Source organism: Mesocricetus auratus, unplaced genomic scaffold (assembly GCF_017639785.1).
Source record: "Mesocricetus auratus isolate SY011 unplaced genomic scaffold, BCM_Maur_2.0 Super-Scaffold_100009, whole genome shotgun sequence".
In the NCBI taxonomy this organism is placed as follows: Eukaryota; Metazoa; Chordata; class Mammalia; order Rodentia; family Cricetidae; genus Mesocricetus; species Mesocricetus auratus.
This window is the reverse complement of record NW_024429193.1, coordinates 85,332,815-85,355,055: the sequence shown is the minus strand read 5'-3', so window position 1 is coordinate 85,355,055 and position 22,241 is coordinate 85,332,815. Positions and strand designations below refer to the sequence as shown.

At 40.8% G+C, this 22,241-nt stretch overlaps 1 protein-coding gene across 2 annotated transcripts in view; it reads right to left on the bottom strand.

The window, feature by feature from the left end:
• The window catches only part of Kpna4 (karyopherin subunit alpha 4), a 50,492-nt gene extending 28,529 nt beyond the window's left edge, over window positions 1-21,963 (bottom strand). The window contains exons 1-5 of one of the 2 annotated variants that reach the window (XM_040752652.1): window positions 21,830-21,963; window positions 5,407-5,451; window positions 4,293-4,382; window positions 4,161-4,190; window positions 4,017-4,069 (exon numbers count right to left, since the gene is read on the bottom strand). In XM_040752652.1, coding sequence (XP_040608586.1) covers window positions 4,017-4,069; window positions 4,161-4,190; window positions 4,293-4,382; window positions 5,407-5,451; window positions 21,830-21,898 — 287 coding nt within the window. In that variant the 5' untranslated portion in view covers window positions 21,899-21,963. Of the gene's footprint in view, window positions 1-4,016; window positions 4,070-4,160; window positions 4,191-4,292; window positions 4,383-5,406; window positions 5,452-21,308; window positions 21,534-21,829 lie in introns of those variants that run through there. The other variant, XM_040752653.1, reaches the window with a different exon arrangement.
• Between the last annotated feature and the right edge of the window lie 278 nt (window positions 21,964-22,241).

Below are 22,241 nucleotides of genomic sequence, written 5' to 3'. Positions count from 1 at the left end.
AATATACATGTACTGTTGTAAATCTGAAGGAGATAGCATAAGCATACACTTTGAAAATTACTTCTTATGCTTCAAGTAATGCAATTTATTTTCTTTAATCATGAAAAGATTGTTAATAAATTAACAAAAGGGACAATAATTAGAAAAATATGGTAGACATCTTGCTACTTTTATCAACACAACACTATTCCCTTACCACTGTTCTGAATATACCAACTAAAAAGGCAACTAATTTTTTTAAAGACAGGTTTTACTATGTGGTCCTGGCTTCTGCCTCCGAATGCTGGGGTTAAAGGTATGGCACAACTAGAGGTTTTTATATGTGCTAACTTTGGAGTTACTTTTACGCTCAGAGAACAGATAGACAAATTTCAACATAACATATACTTTGCTATAAAAGGAATTAATACATTTTCAAAATATTTAAAATTATGCACACCAGACCATACAAAGGATAAGAGTACAAAGGGTGGTATGTTTAAACTGATCACAGTGTTCAATTCATTCCACTCTATACACTATAAAATATCATGGAAGTCCAACAACAATAACTAACATAAATCTTATTGGAATTTGATGTACAACTATATAAAGAAAAGGTTTAAGAAAGTCTTATCAGAACATCATCTTGTATAAACTGTCCCTATGTAAGGGACAGTTATTTATTTATTATCTTATGAATGTAAACCTCCTTGTCTTAACCTTTCAACCTCTCCATAAGGTGACTGCGCCTTACCTAACTGACGCCTGGTGCCACTGTGATCTCCTCTCCAGGCACTTTGCATCCTACTCTCCTCAACAGGAATGGCTGGCCATCTATTGACTTCAGGTTCCGTACCACCTCTCATGTACAGTACAGTCCCACACTTGCTGCTGGGTGTCACTATTTATTACGTATACAGTATTCTGCCAGTACTTTTAAGCAGCTCTGCGTTCCCTATTAAATTCTAAACAATTGCTACTATTGGTTCCCGCCCCCCTCAAGACAGGTTCTCATATATACAAGGCTAGCTTCAAACTTCCCACATGGCTAAGGATGATCATATATTTCTGGTCCTCCTGCTTCTACTTCCCAAGAACTGTGATTACAGGTATGTGAAAATATACCAGTTTTATACAGAGCTGGCTACAAATCTCACATACCAGGTAAGCATTCTACTACTGAGCTACATATCTTCAGGCCAGAGCCTAAACTTCTTTAGGAGGAAATTGTGCCTTGCTGGTAGGACATAGGGAAGTCAATCTGGAACTGACCCAGAGACTTGCTCTGCACCAGCTAGTCCCATAGTGTGACAAGGACAATGTAGGCTAGTGGGATGGGGGTTGGGCAGGGTGGGGAAGACAGACACCAATGGCTGTAATCAGTGCTGAATCAGTGTGGAACAATGCCAAGAAAAATGCACCCACTCGTGCAATGGCAGCCTGATTGCTAACAAGGGCTACCAACTGTTTTCTCATTGGATTTGAGTCCAGTTCCACAGAAGAGATTCATACCAGGTACCACAAATCCATAGTGCTTAGGGGTAAACTTACAATTGTAGTTCATCTAAATCATCATGTTCCCAAGCTACTTTACAAATATTCACGTTTATACCCATAGATTTGTGCTTGGTCAGAAGTATTTTTGTAAACGGTTAATATAGAGACCTATATAACTGAACAAAGCATTGAGAGTAAGTAACTGTTGAGTTGTTAGGAACATCTTTACCAACATGCTCTCTCTCAAAGTGTCAGTGCACATCACAAAAGCAGACAAAGAAAGTATGTAAGAGCTGGAGGACTGACAACAGTGCTGTGAGTACTATCTTCAGGACATGACATGGCCATGACATTTAAGAACTCACAACAGGTATGGTTACCATCACAAGACCAAGCTTTCCAGCATGGATAAGGGAGGCATTCACAAGGCCTCCTAGCCAAGGAGCTTTGGCAGTTGATGGCTACTGATAGGCAGTCGTTTCTCTTTGGAGACGAGGCCATTGGTAGTTTGCCCAAGTCCCAGTGGATGGGGAGACTAATTAGACTCAGTAGGTTAAAGGAGCTCTTTAAAAGGGAAGACATGGGCTGGAGAGATGGCTCAGAGGTTAAGAGCACTGACTGCTCTTCCAGGGGTCCCGAGTTCAATTCCCAGCAACCACATGGTGGCTCACAACCATCTACAATTCAATCCGGTGTCCTCTTCTGGCATACAGGCAGAACACTGTATATGTAATAAATAAATAAATCTTTAAAAGGGAAGACATGAAGTCAGAAAGGGGATCTGTTAGGGAGGAGGAGGTCAGGGAAGTTAGAGAAGTGAGAGGTAGATATGGTCAAAATACATGGTATGCACCGGGCGGTGGTGGCGCACGCCTTTAATCCCAGCACTCGGGAGGCAGAGGCAGGCGGATCTCTGTGAGTTCGAGGCAGGGCTGGACCAACAGCCTCAAAAACAATACAGAGAAACCCTGTCTCATAAAACAAATAAAAAAAAATTACATGGTATGCATGCAAGAAATTTTCCAATAAAGAATAAAAATATTCTATTAAAATCAAGAAAATACTATTGCATAGTATTTTCACAATAATTCATAACTCATGGCAGTGTTTAGCACAAGAGTAAATAAAATCAGGCTTTTATCTTCATTTCCTAAAAGATTCACTTATTTTATGTATCTGAGATTTTTGCTTGCATGTGTGTCTGTGCATCCATGTATGCCTCATACCTAAAGAGGTCAAAAGGTATCAGGTTCTCTAAAATTGGAGTGGTGGACAGGTGTCAACTGCCATGTGAGCTGTGGGTGCTGGGAACTGAACCAGGTCTTCTGCAAGAACAGAAAATGTTTTTAACCACTAAGCCATATCTCTAGACCCTGCTTTTCTTAGGTGATAATAAAGAGTACAACACCTACAAAATGAAGTATGAATCACTTTGGTGCCAGTGTCTTTGTTTGTATTAAGGCTTCAATAGTTTTACCTGTAGTTCTTTTCGCATGAACATTGTTCAATAAATCCTAAAATTATCTTAAAATCAGTTTGTTCTTACATATCTGTGAAAATGTCTCAGGATTTCCCTGGAACCCACACAATTCACATCTTAATCATCTTTCTCACAAACATGAATTTACTGGTTCAAAACATAATCTCTCTTATACCAAATTCTAAGTAGCTCTTTAGCTTATGGGATACAATAATATAGTGCTACATTTTCCCTATCTGAATACACATAAGTAGGACATGTAATAAAATATAAAAGATTCACACATTTGGTAAGATATTATACAAATCTGAAATTTTTTTGCATTCTGAAATCTTATCAACTACAACCATATCTTGTTTAAATATTTTTGTATGAACAATACTTTTATATTTATAAATATGTAAAGCAACCACTGTATTATAATACAACCATATCGTCTTCAACACCCTAGTTAATTCAAAGATCTTTCCCAATAATACATTGGGTATATGTGTGTATGTGTGTGTTCATGTATGTGTGCATGCACTTGTATGTGAAAGCCAGAGGTCACCTTAGAATCCATTCCTCAGGAGCTACCCACCTTGTTTTGAGATAGAGTTTCTCACTGGCCCAGGGCTCACCAAGTTAGCTATGTTGCCTGGCCAGGGGAGCCCCAAGCATAGGTCTATTCTCCATTTCCAGTGCTAGGATTACAGGCCAGCACTACATGTTCAGCTTTTTACATGGGTTCTGGGGACTGAACTTGGGTCCTCGAGCTTGCACAGCAAGCACTTTCCAGGTGGAGCTACCTCCTCAGCTCCTCACTAAGTTTTTCTGGCTTTTTCCTAAAAATATGACAACACAGGTTTCACAACTGAAATGTTTTACAAAAAACTTGGCATTTCTGGCTTAGAAATACTAGTGTATATGCAGCAATATATACTTAGTGTATACTTGCTATACATGTTATATTATGCTTATAACTCAATTTACAGTTTTGACTAATGCAAACGCTAATAGAAGCACTTAGCTACCTAAAATAGGGCCTGAAGAATTTGAATCTGATCATTTAACTCACCTAGCAGCTTGAACTGCACTTAATTGAATTCCTTGGTTATCACTTGAAGCATTCTATAAAAAAAGTAAAACAATTTATCACATGAATACACAGTAATTAGTTGTTTAGTTCAGAAAGTATAAAGGTAAATAAAACCCAACTTACTTGAACAATAGCTTCTAGAGAGGTATTTTGCTGACAAGAAGTTGAAGAGAAAACAAAGTTAAAAGGTCATCTTTAAATGCTACATTCATAAAAATCTTCTACTGGAAGTCTTAGAAAATCAGAATAACTTACCACTCTAAAATCACCATCTATATCAGAATCTTCACAGATATCTTCATGTGGTACATTCCTTCTCTTTAAGAGATGTTCATCTCTTTTATTCTTTAAGAAAAAAGTGAAACAATTTCAGATAAGCAAAAGAAAAAGTTATTTTCATAAAAGTTAAGCAATTCTGTGCCTACAAACTAAAATAATGAAGTACCTTTTAAATGTAAAAGCAAATGCAAAAAATTAAATGAAATTGCAAAGTAAGCTAATTTGAGTCCCAAATCACAAATACCATTCATTTCTAATGAACTGTGAACTATTGTAAAAACCAAAGAAAATAGTTTTACTAAAATGGCTAGTGTACCGTTTAAATGCCCCCCCCAGACTCAAAAGTAGTAAACCATTTTACACATCATCTGGAAGTGACTATTATCTAAAAGCAAAAGCTGGGCAGCTCAAAATTTGGTAAAAATTAATAAAAAATCAAGGACCATTTCAATTTTACATTAAATGTTTAGGGCAAATCAAAAATTATATTCTCAACTCTAGCTATTTTAATATTTGAAGTTGATAATATTAATACGCAACAAATTATCAAGGTAGAACTACTACCTATTAATAGCAGAACTATTTAGATCAAGAGTATCTCTATGGTTTAGACTTTACATAAATCATTAAAAGTTACAAAAAGTAAACTTGCTCCTATCTATTAGTGGAAAGCGGGCAAATTGCATCTTGCTAATTTCAATAGCTTTCTAGACTTAGAGGAAAAAAAATTTAAAAAGGCAAGCATCGGTGGCACATGCCTTTAATCCCAACACTAGAGAAGCAGAAGCAGGTGGATCTCAGTGAGTTCGAAGCCAGCCTGGTCTACAAAGAGAGTTCCAGGACAGGCTCCAAAGCTCAGAGTAACACTGTCTCGAAAAACCAAAACAGAAATGCTGAGCACTTGAGACTGAAAAAGCATAATTATATTCAATAAATACAATTTCATTATGCAAGAGGTAGCATTTTATAGTATATTATTTACATATTAAATATATAAAATATTTATTTTACCAAATATTTAATTCTTAATGTTTTCTATATGCTGTTATCAGAATTATTCCTTATAATACCAATAGTAAACCATACTTACCTTCCTTAATTCAACTACAACTTCATTTCTTTGTCTTCTCATAGTCTACAAAAAATAATAACAATAATAAACTTCTTGTTTCCACCGGCCTATATACTAAACTTCCCCAAACTTTCACCCAAGACTGCATTTTCTGATCTTTCACAAACATACTGCAGCTCCATCTTAAAAAACGGTTGATCCATCTTTCCATCTGCACAGATACAAACCCTGAGGCCATGTTTTCATATATCACACATTCATTCATTTATCCAAAATCTTAGTTTATTATCTCCTCTGTAATTCTTCTGACCCAATTTGTCATCCTCTCTGAGACCACTGCAAAATGCCTTCTAACATGTTCTCTTTCTTGCTCTTTTTTTAAAAAGATTTATTTATTTATTACATATACAGTGTTCTGCCTACGTGCCAGATGAGGACACCAGATTGAATTGTAGATGGTTGTGAGCCATGTGGTTGCTGAGAATATGAGTGCATATGTGCACCGCCTGTGGTGTGTGTGTGTGTGTGTGTGTGTGTGTGTGTGTGTGTGTGTAGCCCAGGGAGGCAGAATCACGAAAGGCAGCTGTGAGGGCCACGCAGGTGCCAGGATAGGGCCCGAGTTCTCTGAGAGTGAGTGAGCAAGTGCTCTCAGCACTGGGCCGTCTCTCCTGACCTCTCGGCTGGCTCTTCCACCTCTGTCCTCTCGTCTACTCTTGTGGGAGCAGCCCAACAAGTAACCTTCAGAGCTTTGATTTTTGTACACTATTATGTAAGGACTGCTTTGGCAACTTTGTAAAAAATCAAACTGCAATCTTCCGGTATAGTGCACGAGACACCCCCCCCCCGTAGCATTTCCCAAGAAGATGGAAAAAAGACCCCACCACAAAAGTCCCTCACCAAGAAAAATTTTTTCATTATCTATTGCTTTAACAGATTCAGAACTGGGAAACATCAAAGCGTCTCTTCTCTATATCCTGCCTTTGTTTTAAGTGAATCAATACATTTAATAAAAACCAAGAGAAGCATGTAAAAGGAAGATAATGAAGCAAAACCAAACAAACATGATATTAGCAACTTGTAGGTCAGAGGCTAGCACCGAGGAGGCAGAGGCAGGTGGAGCTCTGTAAGCCAGCCTGTTCTACAGAGCAAGTTCTAGGACAGCTAGGGCTACAGAGAAACCCTGTTTTGAAAAAAAAAAAAAAAAAAAAAAAGGAAAAAAAATATCTCCCAAGCTTCCATGTTGTAACTGTAGCATTTTATGGAAGAGACTGGAGCAGGATCAAAGATCTAAAGAGTGTGTGTGTGTGTGTGTGTGTGTGTGTGTGTGTGTGTGTGTGTGATTTAACCCTACACAATTTATTATACTGAAGAGAACACGAATGTTATGAGATGAAGACGCTAAGGTTTTTGGCTCACACGACTGAAGGACAGAAGTGTCTTTCACTGAGATAGGGCAGTTTGAAGGATTATCAGGTAGGTCCAGGGAGCGGATGGGTTATGTCACTTAATTTTAAAATGCTTACAATGTATAAGAACAACATGGCAAAATAGTCAAATGAATCTGGACTTCAATCAAGTTGGGACTAAACTAGCCAGGCCTAAAGGTTCCTGCCTGCATTCCCAGCACTCAGAAGGCTGAGGTAGGACGATGAATTCCAAGTCAGCCCAGGCCACTATAGTGAGACCATGTCTCAAAATCTGAAAGTAAAAAAACCAAACAAACCCAAGAAAGGGAGGAGGGGAGGATACCATTACAAAAACTGCAAGACCAGATGCCTGATGAAATCACCTATGGTACAAGTAGGCACTAGGGACCCTAAAACATGGAAGACTGAAGAACAGTGGATGAGACAGCACAGGACTATGGAGCCTTGGGGGGGGGGGTCTCAAAGGAGCATAATTACATCAACTGCGCTGGTGAAGATGGGGCGGCTCAATAGGCAAAGGCACTCAACACACCAGCCTGGGACAGTCTGCACAGCACTGTCCCTTAACTTCTAGAGCACACTCACATTTTCATTTTCTCTCTTAAAATTTTTTCATTCAGGCATGGTGACATATAACTATAATTCAGGTATTTAGGAGGCTAAGGCAAGGTAGTTTCATATTCAAAGCTACCCTGGGTAACTTAGTGAAGCCCTATCTCAAAAATGAATGAATACGTTCCCTAAAGTACTTCCTTTATTTAGTGTCAATTATATGGCAGGCTCAGTAATACATGTCTAAAGTCTTGGCAACTCAAGAGGCTGAGGGGGAGGAGGATCACTTGATCTCAAAAGTCCAAGGGTGGTATAGGTAAAACAGTGAACTCCACAATATTCAGAAGCTTTACAGTGTTTTGGGGGAAGGGGTCATGACTAAGTACACAGATTCCTGTAACTTTAAGCACAGGAGTTTGAGAAAGTGGGAAAGACACTCTGACAGTCAGAAGAGCCTGCATGAAGGGTCCAAAGAAGAGTACTACAGGTGTCTAAGAGCCAGACGATCAAATCTGAAGGACTTGAAAGTCTCAACTGCAGCTAATGAATGTGGCACACAGGAAGCTATTACTGCAGGGGAGCACGCTTTGTTTTGTACTGCTGGGTATGAAACCTAGGACCCTAATATTTTCTACAACATACTATATATATTCTGGTTTAGAATATACTGTATATGATAAAATTTTACATAAAGGTCTATTCAGATTAACAAAAGCTGATTTAAGATGCATGTCTTACATCTTTACTAAATGTTTAACACCAAACTGCTTGAAAATTTAAATGTTAGCACTCCCACTGTTTGTAATCTGTACTGATAACCACATTGTAGAAAAGGCAGTAGACTCAAAAGCACACACCTTTGCATCATAGTAGAAGCTTGGGAAATAATTTTGGGTTAAAAGGCCAGCTTAGAGAGGACAGAAACCTTCTGTGGAACAGAAAGGCAAAAGCTCACTTGATCTTGATTCTTCAGTACAAAAAGACTGGAAGAGGGGCTTCTTCCCTCTAGCCAGAAGACTGGATGGATGGACAGATGGATAGATGGACGGACGTGTTTGTACACACACACACACACAAGACATTTTACCACAATGAGACATACTTTCAAGTTTATACATAGAAGACAATCAGAGAAAATTTAAAATATTGAGATTGTGACTATGATAAACTGAGCCATACCAAAACAACAACAACAACAACCAACAACAACAAAAAAATCTTACAAACCTTACAATATTCTATAATGGTGTGCCTGGTCCTCCAAGAATGCCCTTTCCCCAAGGTCAGGCATTTAGAGAAAAGCTCCCATTCCCTCAGGGGCTTGAAGAAAGTTCCTGCTTGCTAAAAAAGAAGTCACTCTTACCTATGGCAAGAGGAACTTGTGGCCCTTTCATTTACATTGACTGATGCCTATTAACTAGTCAAGGTCAATGCTAGCCCCTGCCCTCCCTCAGTGCCTGCTCACCCCCCCCATCTCCCCAGTTCCCATTTAAGCCTGAAAAGCTTTGCACCATCACTTCTTGCCTTCCCAAGTTACAGCATCAAATGAATGAGAAACTCAAATAAAAAGGAAGAGACATGACTGCCCCTAGGTATGGTGAAGGACAAAGTTTATTACAGATGTGTGGGAGACCATAGTCAGAGGCCAGGACATCTAGGAGTCCAGAGTGGACATGACCGAACTGAGCTGGGCCACATGTGTGTGCATGTGTATGGGGGGGGGGGCAGGAAGAGCAGCCAGGAGGCCAAGGGTCCAAAAGGGACAGGAAACTAAAATGTCTGGAGTGTATAGGGAAGAGCAGCCCAGCTACTGTGCTGCAGAGTTCAGGGTAGAGGCCAGGGTGTGTTAGGCATACCCTGTAACAGGTAGGGGCTGAGGGATTCTGGGAGCCAGACAGGGCAGCCTGGTTTGCTTTGATATGTTAAGTAGGCACCTCAGCCTTTTGTCCTGGGTTTCAAGGTTGACACTTAAAACAAGCTAGGCAAGCATTCACCACTGAGTACTCCTCAGCCTGGATTTACTTTATTTAAACAATTTTCTTATTTATGTACATTGGTGTTTTGCCTGCATGTATGTCTGTATGAGGGTGTCAGATCCACTGCAAGTTGAGCTACAGGCAATTGTGAGCTGCCAAGTGCTGGGACTTGAATTCAGGTCCTCTGGAATAACAAGCAGCCAGTGCTCTTAACTGCTGACTCATCTCTCCAGCCTGATTTTTTTACCCTGGCTATTTTTGTAACTGGAGTGGCAATCTCAAAACAAGCGACCCTCTGAAAAGAGCTAATGATGATCTGCAACACTGTAACACAGTTGTAGCAAATAAACAAGAAAAGAATGAAACACAGCTACAGGAGCAACACTTTCTGAAAGAAACTGCTCTCTCCTGATGCTTTCTGAAGGTTCCTTATGTGAGATGCTCCCTGTAGAACTAACTGGCAGGGAACTAGGAGAAAAGCACCCAGCGGCTCAAAGAAGACAATGTAGGTTGGTTGGTCTGCTTTAGCTTGGGCTGTTTATAAGCTCAGGTAAATTATCTTCAGTAACTTAACACATATTAACTTAATACCAAGACTAAGATAGTAGCTAGCGGGAGAAACAAGTAGCTCACTCGTCAGTTGGCAAGCTGTATGGTAAAAATCCACAAATTTTCACAAACACAATCATACCTTTGGTATTATAGATAAGGTGAAAACTGGCCTGGTAACTTTCCTAATAGCCTACCCTACTTAATCCTAATCTAAATAAAGGACGGCTCCCTGTTATTGCTAAAAGCGTAATTCAAAACAAGTACTCACAAAAGTGGGATTTTAATTTTTTAGATGCAGAAGTTAAGGCCAAAAACATTCAACTTCTGTAAACTTCTAATGAGATGCAATCCTAAGTCTTCTAACTCTAGAGATCCGGCATTTCTACTCAGGGGAAGAAGTAACCAATAGAAAACACTTAGGATTGCCTTTCCCTTCAAACTGAAGGTCTGTTAATGGCATAAAGCAGGTATAACTTTAGCTCACAACAGTTACATTCTGCCACATGGTCAGCCTAAGGCCAGGCTCTGAGAGCTCTTGACCTGGTAGAATAGGAATTCAGCCTACCATGTTCATTGCTTTGCTCTCAGACACAAATGCGAATAAACATCTGCAGAACAAATGCATGGCATTAAAGGGAAGTAGAAGTAAAAGTTGGTGACAAAGAGCTGCTTGCACAAATTAGCTGTGACTATTGGGTCGTGGAAATGGTCATGGTCCCAAAGAATTCTCTTAACTAACCTTTGTTGTTAACATACTACTACCACTGAAATATAACTCACATACCATACAGTTTACTTACCTAAATACAATCCAGTGAGTTTTTATAATGACTGCTACCCTGTAACTCCAAGTGACTTTCACCACCAACACAAACAACAGCCCTACAATTAAAGCATTTTTCCATCCTAACTCTTAACCAGTAATTACTTTGTCTCCATTGAGTTACTTATTCCAGATGTTTATTTAACACTATGATATTATGAAGTATCTAGTAGTGTACCCCCAACACATCTTCCAAAATCTTTGAATATGGATAATAGTGTCTTTAGAAGCCAGGCATGCTGGCATTTATCACACCTATAACTCAGCAACTGGGAAGCTGGGGTAGGAGCATCATAAGTTTATAAACTAGAGGCTGGCCTGGGCTACAAAGGGAGACTGCTCAAAAAGAATGTTATCCAGGTCTGGTGGCACAGGTCTTTTAAACAGCAAGAGGATCTTTATGAATTCAAGGTCAGCCTGGTCTACATAGCAGTTCCAGGACAGCAAAGGCTACACACAGAGAGACCTTGTCTCAAAACAACAAAATCCAAACAAACAAGAAAAAAAAAAAAAGGAATGTCATTAGAATGATTTGATGACAGTGTCTGGGGAGCCCTTTAGTGAGTATAATTGGAGATCTGGGGTTGAACTTTATCATTACTATTATCTGCAGAACTGTTAAACCCAGAGCCTATGTATGTATGTATGTATGTATGTATGTATGTATGTATGTATGTATCTTTGTCTCAGTCACAGGGCAAAGCCTTTTTCATCTTTAGCTCCCAACCTCTGGGCAAGAGAGAATACTGAAACAATTACCAACCACGAACCTATGTAAGTGGTGCCTATAAAACAACCCCCACCCTAACAACAACTATCTGATATGTTTTTGGAGCTGAATGTATAGCAGTGCCCAGAGGACAGCACACTGGGAAATGTCACGGGAGTTACGTGGCCCTTCCCATACAACTCTTCTATTTGGCTGTTCAACTGTAGTCTCTTAGTATTTGTAATTGCTTCCCTGAACAATGAGTGCTACTAAAGTTATTCAACCAGAGGGGAGGTAGTCTGGATTTACAGCTAGCTGCAACCTGTGCCTGCAAACAGCGTATGAAAAGTGGTGAGCAATCTTGTGGGACTAAACCCTAGACAGCTTCGGAAACTGATTTAGAGGACACCTAGCTGATAGCTACTAAAAAAGTGCTTGAGAGATTCACTAAAAATTCCCCCCTCCAATTTGGGGAAAATGCCCCAAATCGAGTGTATTGCATGTAGAGTGCTTTGTCATACATTTCTATGTGTAAATGGGATTGTGTTTTGTTTTTTTAAATTGACTTCTTACAGGAAGAAAATGTTTTCAAGGTTATGTCCACACTGCTACTTATATCAGCAGTCATCCCTAGACTATGACTCTAATCAAATTGCCAGCTGTTGCTTTGGATTTATCTGATTATAAGAACAAGATTTCCCATTCATTATGCTTCAAATATTTTGAGCTGGGTCAGTTCCCTAAAACAACTACATAATCTAAAATCAGCTCCTTCTGTTTGAATCCATCGGTCAACTTTCAATTTTAACATCATCAAAAAGACCACAGTAGACAGTCAAAAAACACTTGGGTTTCCATAATATGGTATGATCTATGTAGAAATATTAGATTAACATTTTGCTTCTTTTTCTGTACTACCAAAAGCTAAAAGTGGTTAGAGGCAGGACAGATAGTAACAAGATAGGGCCATCTACAGGCAAAACACTGATCTACATGAAATAAAATACAAACTGTTTTCTGGTTAAACTTACAATATTGTGAGAAAGCAGCAACAAAATCTAAAATAAAGCATCAAGCCTTGCACTGGTGACTTTAATCCCAGTATGCTGTCGAAGAAGCAGGTGTGGATCTTTGAGTTGTAGGTTAGCCTGGTCTATAGAGAGAGTTCCAGGACAGCCAGGGCTATACAGAGAAACCTTGTTTAGCAAAAAACCAAAACAGCCTGATGATCTGAGTCTGATTCTTCAAACCTACATGGTAGAAAGATAGAATCAACTCTTTCACTGACCTTACATGTCTGCTATGGCAAACAATGCATTCTTGCATACATGTACTAACTCATACAAAATAAAGGTAAATATCATTTTTCATAAGAGTCTGTAGCAATTATAAGTGACAGTTATCTGTAAAAAAAAAGCAACATTAATAAACTATAAAGTGTGGTTCATGGGGCCAAGGGTCCTCAGACTTCCAACTCAAGAGACCCACTTGCCTCTGCCTCAAGTGCTGGGATAAAATGCATGGGCCACCAAGCTTGGTGAGATATTTTAAAAACAATTTTCAAGGTCAAACTATCTTCCTGGAAAAAAAATTAATAATATGTGTGTTGATGTATGGGTGTACATATACATGCTAACATTGCACTGATGTAAAGGGGTTAAAACTGCCAGTGTTCTAGCATAAATTAAGATAAACCAGCATTATGCTGTGACAGTATCATTGTATTTCAGTTAGGCCAAATTACCAAAGAATGTGTCCTTGGGGCTGGATAGATGACTAAGCAGTTAAGAACTCTAGCTGCACTTCCAGAGAAATTGGGTTCAAGTCTCAGCACCTACACAGCTGCTCACAACCATCTGTTACTCCAGCCCAGAGGATCACACACCCGCTTCTGGCCTTCCAAAGCACCAGACATGCACAGTGCACAGACATACGTGCACCCATACGCCTCACTGCCGGGCATGGAGGTGCACACCTTTGAGCTCTGTACTTGGACTGTGAAGTCAGCCTGGTCTACATAGTGAGTTCCAGGTTATTGACTGTTACACAAGTTATAAGCCAGCCAAGACTACACAGTGAGAGACCTGCCTCAATAAATAAACAAGTAAAAATACACATGCAGAGTATCAATTAAATATTGACTTTTTCTTTTAAATTAGGTGACAAGACAGGAGTATACATAAATGACTCCTGCAGCAATATCAACTTCTATAATCAGATGTAGAAAAAGTACTTGGACAATTAGGTTGTGAATTGAACTAACCATTTTTTCAAGAAACACCATTTTCACTTGAAAGAATGACAGAAATTATGGTTATTTTGATTCAGTGTCTGGCAGATGTTTTAAAAAATGAGCAAAGTAAGCCTATGGCTTAAAGGAAAACAATTTACAGTATTTACTGCTAATGATACAATTTGGGCTTTCAAGTAAAAATTAGTTTTAGAAAACTGTCCATCACCATGAGCTTGACATGTTTCCAACACTAATGATTTTGTACTAATAGCAATTGTGAATTTTCTTTTCTTTTTTTTTTAAATCTCTTTAGGTTGGAAGGGAATCTTTTCATTGCATAACAAACGGTTTCAGCATTTGGAAGATCTGAATAACTTCAGTTTGGTTTTGTCAGTGGAATGTTTTCCTAGGACTGTATTATAGTACCTTCGATTAAGTATCTTGAAAAGGTAAATGCCTTTTTTCAAATACTTATCTATATGTTAATTCAGAAATTGATATGGAAATTCAACAGTCTTCTCTTAAACCAGACATTAAAGAGATATGAAAAATATAAAATATGGACATTCTTCTCATTAAATAATTTTGGTTTGGGAAAGCAAGTTATCCATTAAAATTTTCATATTTTTCCACCACATGGGCCTCAGGGATTGAACCCATGTCATCAGGCTTGGTAGCAAACACTTTTGCCTGCCCAGTTACCTTGCCAGTCCAGTATTTTAAAAAGGATGGATTTTACTTGGGTATGGCTTTTAATCCCAACACTTTAGAGTTCAAGGTCAGCCTGGACAACAGACCCAGTTCCAGGACAGTCAGGGCTACACAAAAAGATACCCTGTCTCAAAAAACCCAAGCGCTCTCTCTCTCTCTCTCTCTCTCTCTCTCTCTCTCTCTCTCTCTCTCTCTCTCTCTCTCTCTCTCTCTCTCTCTCTCTCCAATTCCCCAAATGGGAAATATTGAAAGAGATACACAAATAAAAACTAAGAACCCTCAAACATCTGTATACTTTTGAACTAAAATACATATTGTTTGGGCCGCAGACATAGCTCAGAGGTTAAGAGCACTGGCTGCTCTTCCAGAGGACCTGGGTTCAGTTCCCAGAACCCACATGGCAGCTCACACAGATACACATGCAGGCAAAACACCAACACATATAAAGCTAAGTAAATCTTTAAAAAATAAAAATGTAAAAATGTTCCCTCCCACACACGCTGTCCTTTTTTCCTTTTCTTTCTCTTCCTCCTCCCTGGTCTCACTGCAGCCCAGGCTAACCCATGGTAATTCTCCTGCCTCAGCCAAACTTGTTGAAAAAAGGGAGTCAGATTGCCTAGCCTGGAATTACAGATGGCTGTGAGGAGCCATGTGGGTGACAGAACTCAGTGCTCTCAACCACTGACCCATCACTCCAACCTCAGAAAGCACTTCTAATTCACATTGGTTAGCATGTACAGACTTTCAGGTCACAGACATTTGCTGGTAATATGAGCAGCCCGACTACTGAAAATGTTAATTCTATATTGGATTCTAAGTATGTGCCACCATGGCCCACCTCTGTCATATTTTGTAGACACCACTCAAAAACTATTCTCACAGTAGTCACCTAACACTGACTTACCAAATCCAAATGGAAACAGGGTGTTTTTTTAGTGTTAAAGTTCCAAGTAATACAAAATTCCAAAAATCTGTGCAGAAAGGAGCACTAATGACTAACCTATAGAATAGGCTAGTCATGCTTTGAAACAAAATTTCTTGACCAAAACTGAGATCTGTATTAGGCTGAGAAGAATTAAGACAGTATAGAAAATACAGATAAAACCACCCCCTTAACTGTTAAGTCAGAAGCACAGTTTCTTTTTAATTTCTAAAGACTGAGATAAATGAAGAGTTAGACACACCTGTAATAAGTGCTCAAAAGCTCCTTCAAATATACTCCTGCCTCTGCCAACTAAACTAGAAGGCCCCGAAAATAACAATGCAAGTCAAAATATGAACATGTACTCTCACTCAGTACAGAAAACAATGAAAATATTTTAATTAACTGCAACCACTGTCATGGATCAATATTTTACCTATGGAGCTGGAGAGATGGCTCGGCAACTAAGGGCACTGGCTGCTCTTCCAGAGGACCCAGGTTTGGTTCCTAGCACCCACATGATGGCTCACAGCCACCTGTAACTCCAGATCCAGGATCTGACCCCTCTTCTGGCCTCTGCAAACGACAGGCATGCATGTGGTGTACAGATACATGCAGGCAATTCATCCACACACAGAAAACTATTTTTTAAAATATTTTATTTATTGTGTATACAGTCTTCTGTCTACAGGCCAGCAGAGGTACCAGATCTCATTCAAGGTGGTTGTAAGCCACCATGTGGTTGCTGGGAATTAAACTCAGGACCTCTGGAAGAACAGTCAGCACTTTTAACCGCTGAGCCCTCTCTCCAGCCCCGGAATACAATATTCTTAACAACTCCAATTATTATTAAGTAGGGTATAACAGTGCAAACCCTTAATCTCAGCACTTCAGACGTAGAAACCGGCACATCTTTTGGAGTTCAAGGCCAGTCTGGTCTACATAGTAAATTCCAGATCAGTTAGGGGTTACACAGTGAGATACTGTCTCAAAAATAGAAACACCCTCCAAACAAATGATTATATTAGTTCAACTGCCTACAAAAACTAAACCAAAACAAACTACCTATCCATTTTTTCCTGTTTCATTCTTCCAAAAATCACTCATACATTCTTCCCAATAGTGCATATTCATTTGACCATGAAACATGTAACTGACCAATAGATTGACTAATAGACTGTGAAAACTAAGGACATCTCGATGTATGTTAAATTTTAATTTATTTTTATTTTATGTGCATTGGTATTTTTCCATGGTGTTGGATCCCCAGGAATTGGAATTACAGACAGTTGTGAGCTGCCATGTGGATTCTGGGAACTGAACCCAGGTCCTCTGGAGGCACAGTCAGTGCTCTTAAAACACTGAGCCATCTCTCTAGCCCTTAATGGTTTAAGAAAGTTATCAATGAAGCAATTCTGAAGTCAGTTACCTTACAAACCAGAAAAACTAATAGGAGGCTGACACAATAATTTAAATCCTAGGACTATTTCTATCAGCTCTTTCATATTGTTACATGCATGGACTATTATCTGAAGAATTAGACAGTAGTTATTTATAGCACAGTAAATATGTTCCAAGACCTGTGATGAGAGAGGTCAATCTCTAAAGTTACTAAGACTTAATAGCTTAGCAATGTTTTTCACTCTGTACACTTTGAGTCAACAAGGCTACTACCCACAAACAATACAGTCCATCACTGTTACTTTTTCTACCTGACTTCATATTTTATACTCAAAATGTTTCATTTCAAATCATAATTAGCATAAGATGTTTTCACAAGATCTAATTACTTTTCTAGCATATTTACACTCTCTTTGAATCTGCAAACTTTTGGGATTTTTATAAAGACTTTGAAAGTTTATTAGAAATGCTACAAGAGTCCCTCTCTACTGCCAAACTTAAATCAGCTTAACTCGTTCTTGAGAAACCTCAGACAGTGTGGTCACTGCCCATCTCCTATACTGTATTGTGTATGTACAGCCTTCTCTGTTATCACCCTCAAACTGGCACTGTGTGGCCCTCTACCACATCACAGGAAGAGGTCAGCTCTGATAAGCACCATCTCGTAACTCCTTACACATTACTTCAAATGGACATGTCCTCTGACTGCTGTACTTTCAAGAAAGCAAGACTGGATTTTTAGAGTTAGCATAATATACTGAAAAGTACTAATGAATTTTAGATAAAAATCTATGAATCATAACATAAAATTATGACTTCAGAAGGGTCACATCATTGTGCCTATATTGTCCTCCAATAAGCAATTCCTCATTGACTCTTTAATGTAACATAAAGTACAAAGTAACATAAGTTACACACACACACACACACACACACACACACACACACACACGCAAAAAATAAAACCTAAAATCGCACACAGCTAACTGCAAAGACATTCAATCACACTGAATACTGCACTGCCACTTTTGTAGATGAAAAGAATCTTAAAATTTAAAAATGATTCTTCCAAGGTCACATACACACACAGTTACAGATCCAGTAAAAATAATTTAATTGGCAGACTTTGTACTCATTATTTCTAATCAACTTCTCCTCTAAATGTAACAATTACTTCACTCTATATGTTGTTGTATATTTACACATACACTGTCTAATAAGGTAGCTATCAGTCATGCGAGACTATTAACATTTAAGATACAGTTAATCTAAGCAGAAATACTGTAATGGTAAAATGGAAGCTGGATTTTGAAAATTTAGTAAGAAAGGAATTATGTAAAATATTTCATTTTTAAAGCACAAATTAAATGTTAAAATGCCACTCAGGATTAAGATATACTGGACTAATAGCAATAGCCCTGCCTCCCTTAAGACCAAACCAAAAAGCAGTAATTTCTTAGTATTTTGTTATATTCTACATACATTACATATATAACATAGTGCAGTTATTATTGTATCTGGAGGGGAAAAATGTACATACATGTTTTCGAAAGACACAGGCATGCAAGTAGCAAATACAACAAAGACCTTCTAAAAGAAATAGAAGGTATTTCTGTCTTTTACAAGTACATTCTTTTGTTTACTGGGGATCAAACCCAAGGTCTCACACATAATATAAATTCACCACTGAATTACACCCACTTATGTGATTTTGAGTAAGCCATACAAATAAAATTATTTTTAGTCATGTCATATAGATGGAAAAATGAAAATATTCTAACTCCTAATATATATACATGAATTCAGTCAAAGAGTTATTATATTATGATCCCAAAACATGTCTAGTATACATTATATATAGTTTTATATTATCATAGTGTCCAGGTAGATTCAATATTTAATCTGTTAGAGACTACAGTAGCAAGAAATACATAGTAATGGTAATTTTTTAAAAGAATAATTGTAAAACAGGGCAGGGTGGTACATACCTGCAATCCCAGCACTTTGGGAGAGTAGCAGGGCCAACCACTCACAAAATAAAAAAATACCAATGTGGCAGGTTGGACATGGTGGCACATACCTGTACCTTTAGCATTCACGAGGATGAGGGAGAAGGATTGAGAGTGTAAGGCTATCCTGGTGCTACAGAGTGAGACCCTGTCCAAAATGAAAAACAAACAAACAAACAAACAAACAAGAGGTGGGGCTGGAGAGATGACTCAGCAGTTCACACTGGCTGCTCTTCCAGAGGACCTGGGTTCAATTCCCAGCACCCACATGGGAGCTCACAACTGTCCAGTTCCAGGGGATCTGACACCTTAATACCAACGCACATAGAATTTAAATAAATTATTAAAAAAACAACAACAAGAGGGAGGGGTGGAAAGGGAGAAAGTTAGTCTGGCAACCCAGTATCATAGTATCTATTTCTCAGTTTGTAACCAAAGAAATAAAACTGATACACAAAAATGTGTACAATGTTAACAATGTATCCATGTAGATGAACACCTAAACACGGGATGTGGTATAAACTACATGCAGAAATATTGTTCCGCCCTATGAAACACTCTTGTTACAGCATGGCTGAACATTCCAGGCAGGTAGCCACAAAGTATCATCAAATGTACATTCTACTTACACAAACTTCAGAACAGGCAAACAAAACATTTCGGGCTGGAGTAGCTGAGAAAGAGAATCTCTGCTAATGACTATGTCAGTTCTTTAAAGAGTAGTAAACATTCTAAGTTGGTGCTGTTGCACAACTATGTGAGCATATTAAAAACCATTTTCTATGGGTCAATTGTATATTATGTGAATCCCATTTCAATGAACCTGTTAAAAATGGCAAAAGAAAGGAATTAGATGGGGGCTGGAGAGATGACTCAGAGGTTAAGAGCACTGGCTGCTCTTACTGGGGTCCTGAGTTCAATTCCCAGCAACCACGTGGTGGCTCACAACCAAGCATGAGATCTGTGCCCTCTTCTAGCCTGCAGACATACATGGAGGCAAGATGCTGTATTCATAATAAATAAAATGAATCGAAAGGAAGGAAGGAAGGAAGGAAGGAAGGAAGGAAGGAAGGAAGGAAGGAAGGAATTAGAAGCTGGCCATGGTGGCACATGTCGTACAGTGAGTTTGAGGCCAGCCTGGTCTACAGAGTTCCAGGAATAGTCAGGGGTGTTACACAGAGAAACCCTGTCTTGAAAAACAAGCAAACAAACAACGGAGCACAACTTTAATCCCAACACTCAGCAACTGCAACACTCAGCAACTGGAATGCAGAGGCAGGCAGATCTCTGTTCAAGGCCAGCCTGGTCTACAGATCAAGTTCCAGGACAAGCTCCAAAGCTACAGAGAAACCCTGTCTTGAATAACAAAAACAAAAAGGACAAGTAAAACAGGAATTAAGAGACTGATTGGTTACCTGACACTTTCTTGACAGTTTTAGTTTCCTAATTTGTGATTCCCCCCCCATTCTAAACATTCATATTACTTTTAAAAAAGCAGTTCCATGTGTAAATCTAATGACAACTATGAATTGTACATTTAAAAGATTAACTTTCGTGACATATAAATTACTCCAATAAAGACGTTAAATCTGGGAATTGAGGAGATGGTTTGGTGGTTCAGTTCCAAGCGCCCGCACTGCAGCTCACAGTTCTAGGGGATGGACACCCTCCTCGGGCCTCCCTGAACACAGGCACACACATGGTATACATACACACACGAAGACAAAACACTCCTACAAATAAAATAAATCTTTAAAAGATTTTCAATTTCTTCCACTATAAAAATTATGACAAAACTAAGCTTTATTAACCTTCAAACAATCTCTAAACAGCCATACACACCCTGGGACATACACTCCTTCTAACTATTGCAATCGGCTGAAACAGCACAAACTACATTTAAAGAATATATGGCACTGTAAAAAGGAAACGAGAGTTGCTATCTCAATCAGACAAATACTCAAGTTCAGACACAGACCAGAGCAGCAAGATCGATCCCAAACACACGTAGAAGAAAGTAAGACTTTCTCTCAAAAACTAAGTTCTTGACTAAAGAAAATATAAATAGGCACCTAAAAAAATCCCCAAAATAAAGAAAAGGGTTTATTAACGCATGCAACACAGATTCGTGCACACACTGTGGGGGGAATCTGCGTGTTTAATACATCAAACCTTGGAAGCAGCTGTGTCTAAGACAATGAGGCCTTCTCCTCTTTTAAAACAACTCGTGAGCCGGGCAGTGGTGGCACACGTCTTTAACCCCAGCACTCGGGAGGCAGAGACAGGCGGATCTCTGTGAGTTCGAGGCCAGCCTGGTCTACAGAGCGAGTTCCAGGGCAGGCTCCAAGACAACACAGAGAAACCCTGTCTCAAGAAAAGAAAAACCAACAAATAAAAAACAATTGCATAAATAAACAAGTCGTGGTGGTGCCAGCCCACACTGACCACCACCGCCCGCAGGTGGAGGCGGCGGAGGGGACGGTGGACTAGGGGATGACAGCTTTGCAGCACCCCGAGGGCCGTCTATGTACGAGCGCAGGCACGGGTGTCTTCCCGGGACAGGGCGGGGAGACTTGTGGTCGAGCTCCCGCAAGGGATCGCACACCGTGAGCCACATCCTGAATCAGCCGAGCCCGGGGGGAGCGCCAGGCCGCCGGCCGGGAGGCCCCGCTTTGGCGTCACCGGGGCGGCTCTCGCAGCGCGGGGCTCTCTTCCCACCGACGAGTTGACTCCCGCGGCTCGGACGTTGGGGGTCCCCCGGGGGTCGGGGAGACGAGAAACGGACGCCGGCCTTGCGGCGGCACCGCGGCGCCGGGGGCAAGTTCCGAGGCGGCCGCTGGCTCCCCGCGCCGCCCTCCGCCCTCAACGCCTGGCGTCGGGGCCCGAGACGAGCCGGAGCCTGAGGCGCGGCCGAGGCCGGCGCGCGGCTGACCCCCGGCCGCGCACCCGCGTCCGGCCGGCCGGCTGGGCAGGGCCGGCCTAGGCCGCACCCGGCGGGCCCGGGCGCTGTCGCCGGCGGAGGCGGAGCAGCAGGCCCGGCACAAACTTCCCGGCGCGGCGCCCGCGTCACGGCGGCCCGCCCGCCCGCCCAGCGCCATGCCGGCCGCCGCGCCCGCCCCACGGTACCTCCAAGTCGCGGCCTTTGTTCTTGAAATTCTTGAGCCGCTGGTTGTCCAGTTTCTCGTGGTCCGCCATGGCCGGGCCGGCGACTCTGCCCCCGCCCGGGCCCCGCGGGATCCGCCCCAACCACCGCGCCGCACCGACGCTCCCAGGAAGCCGGCCGCCGCCCGCGCCGCTCCCGCCTCTCGCCCGGCCCTGCTCTCCGGCCGGCCGCCCCCCTGCTGTCCCGAGCCCGGGCACCCCGGCAGCTCCGGCTCAGGCACCCGCGGGGCCGGGCGGCAACGGCGGCGGAATGCGCTGCCGGCTGCGAGGGGGAGGCAGCCTCGGTCTGAGGGCCCGGCTCCGCGGCCACGCCCATCGCCGCCGGCTCGGCTCGCCGATTGGCCCGCCGGCCTCCGGCGCGCTTGGCCAATCAAAA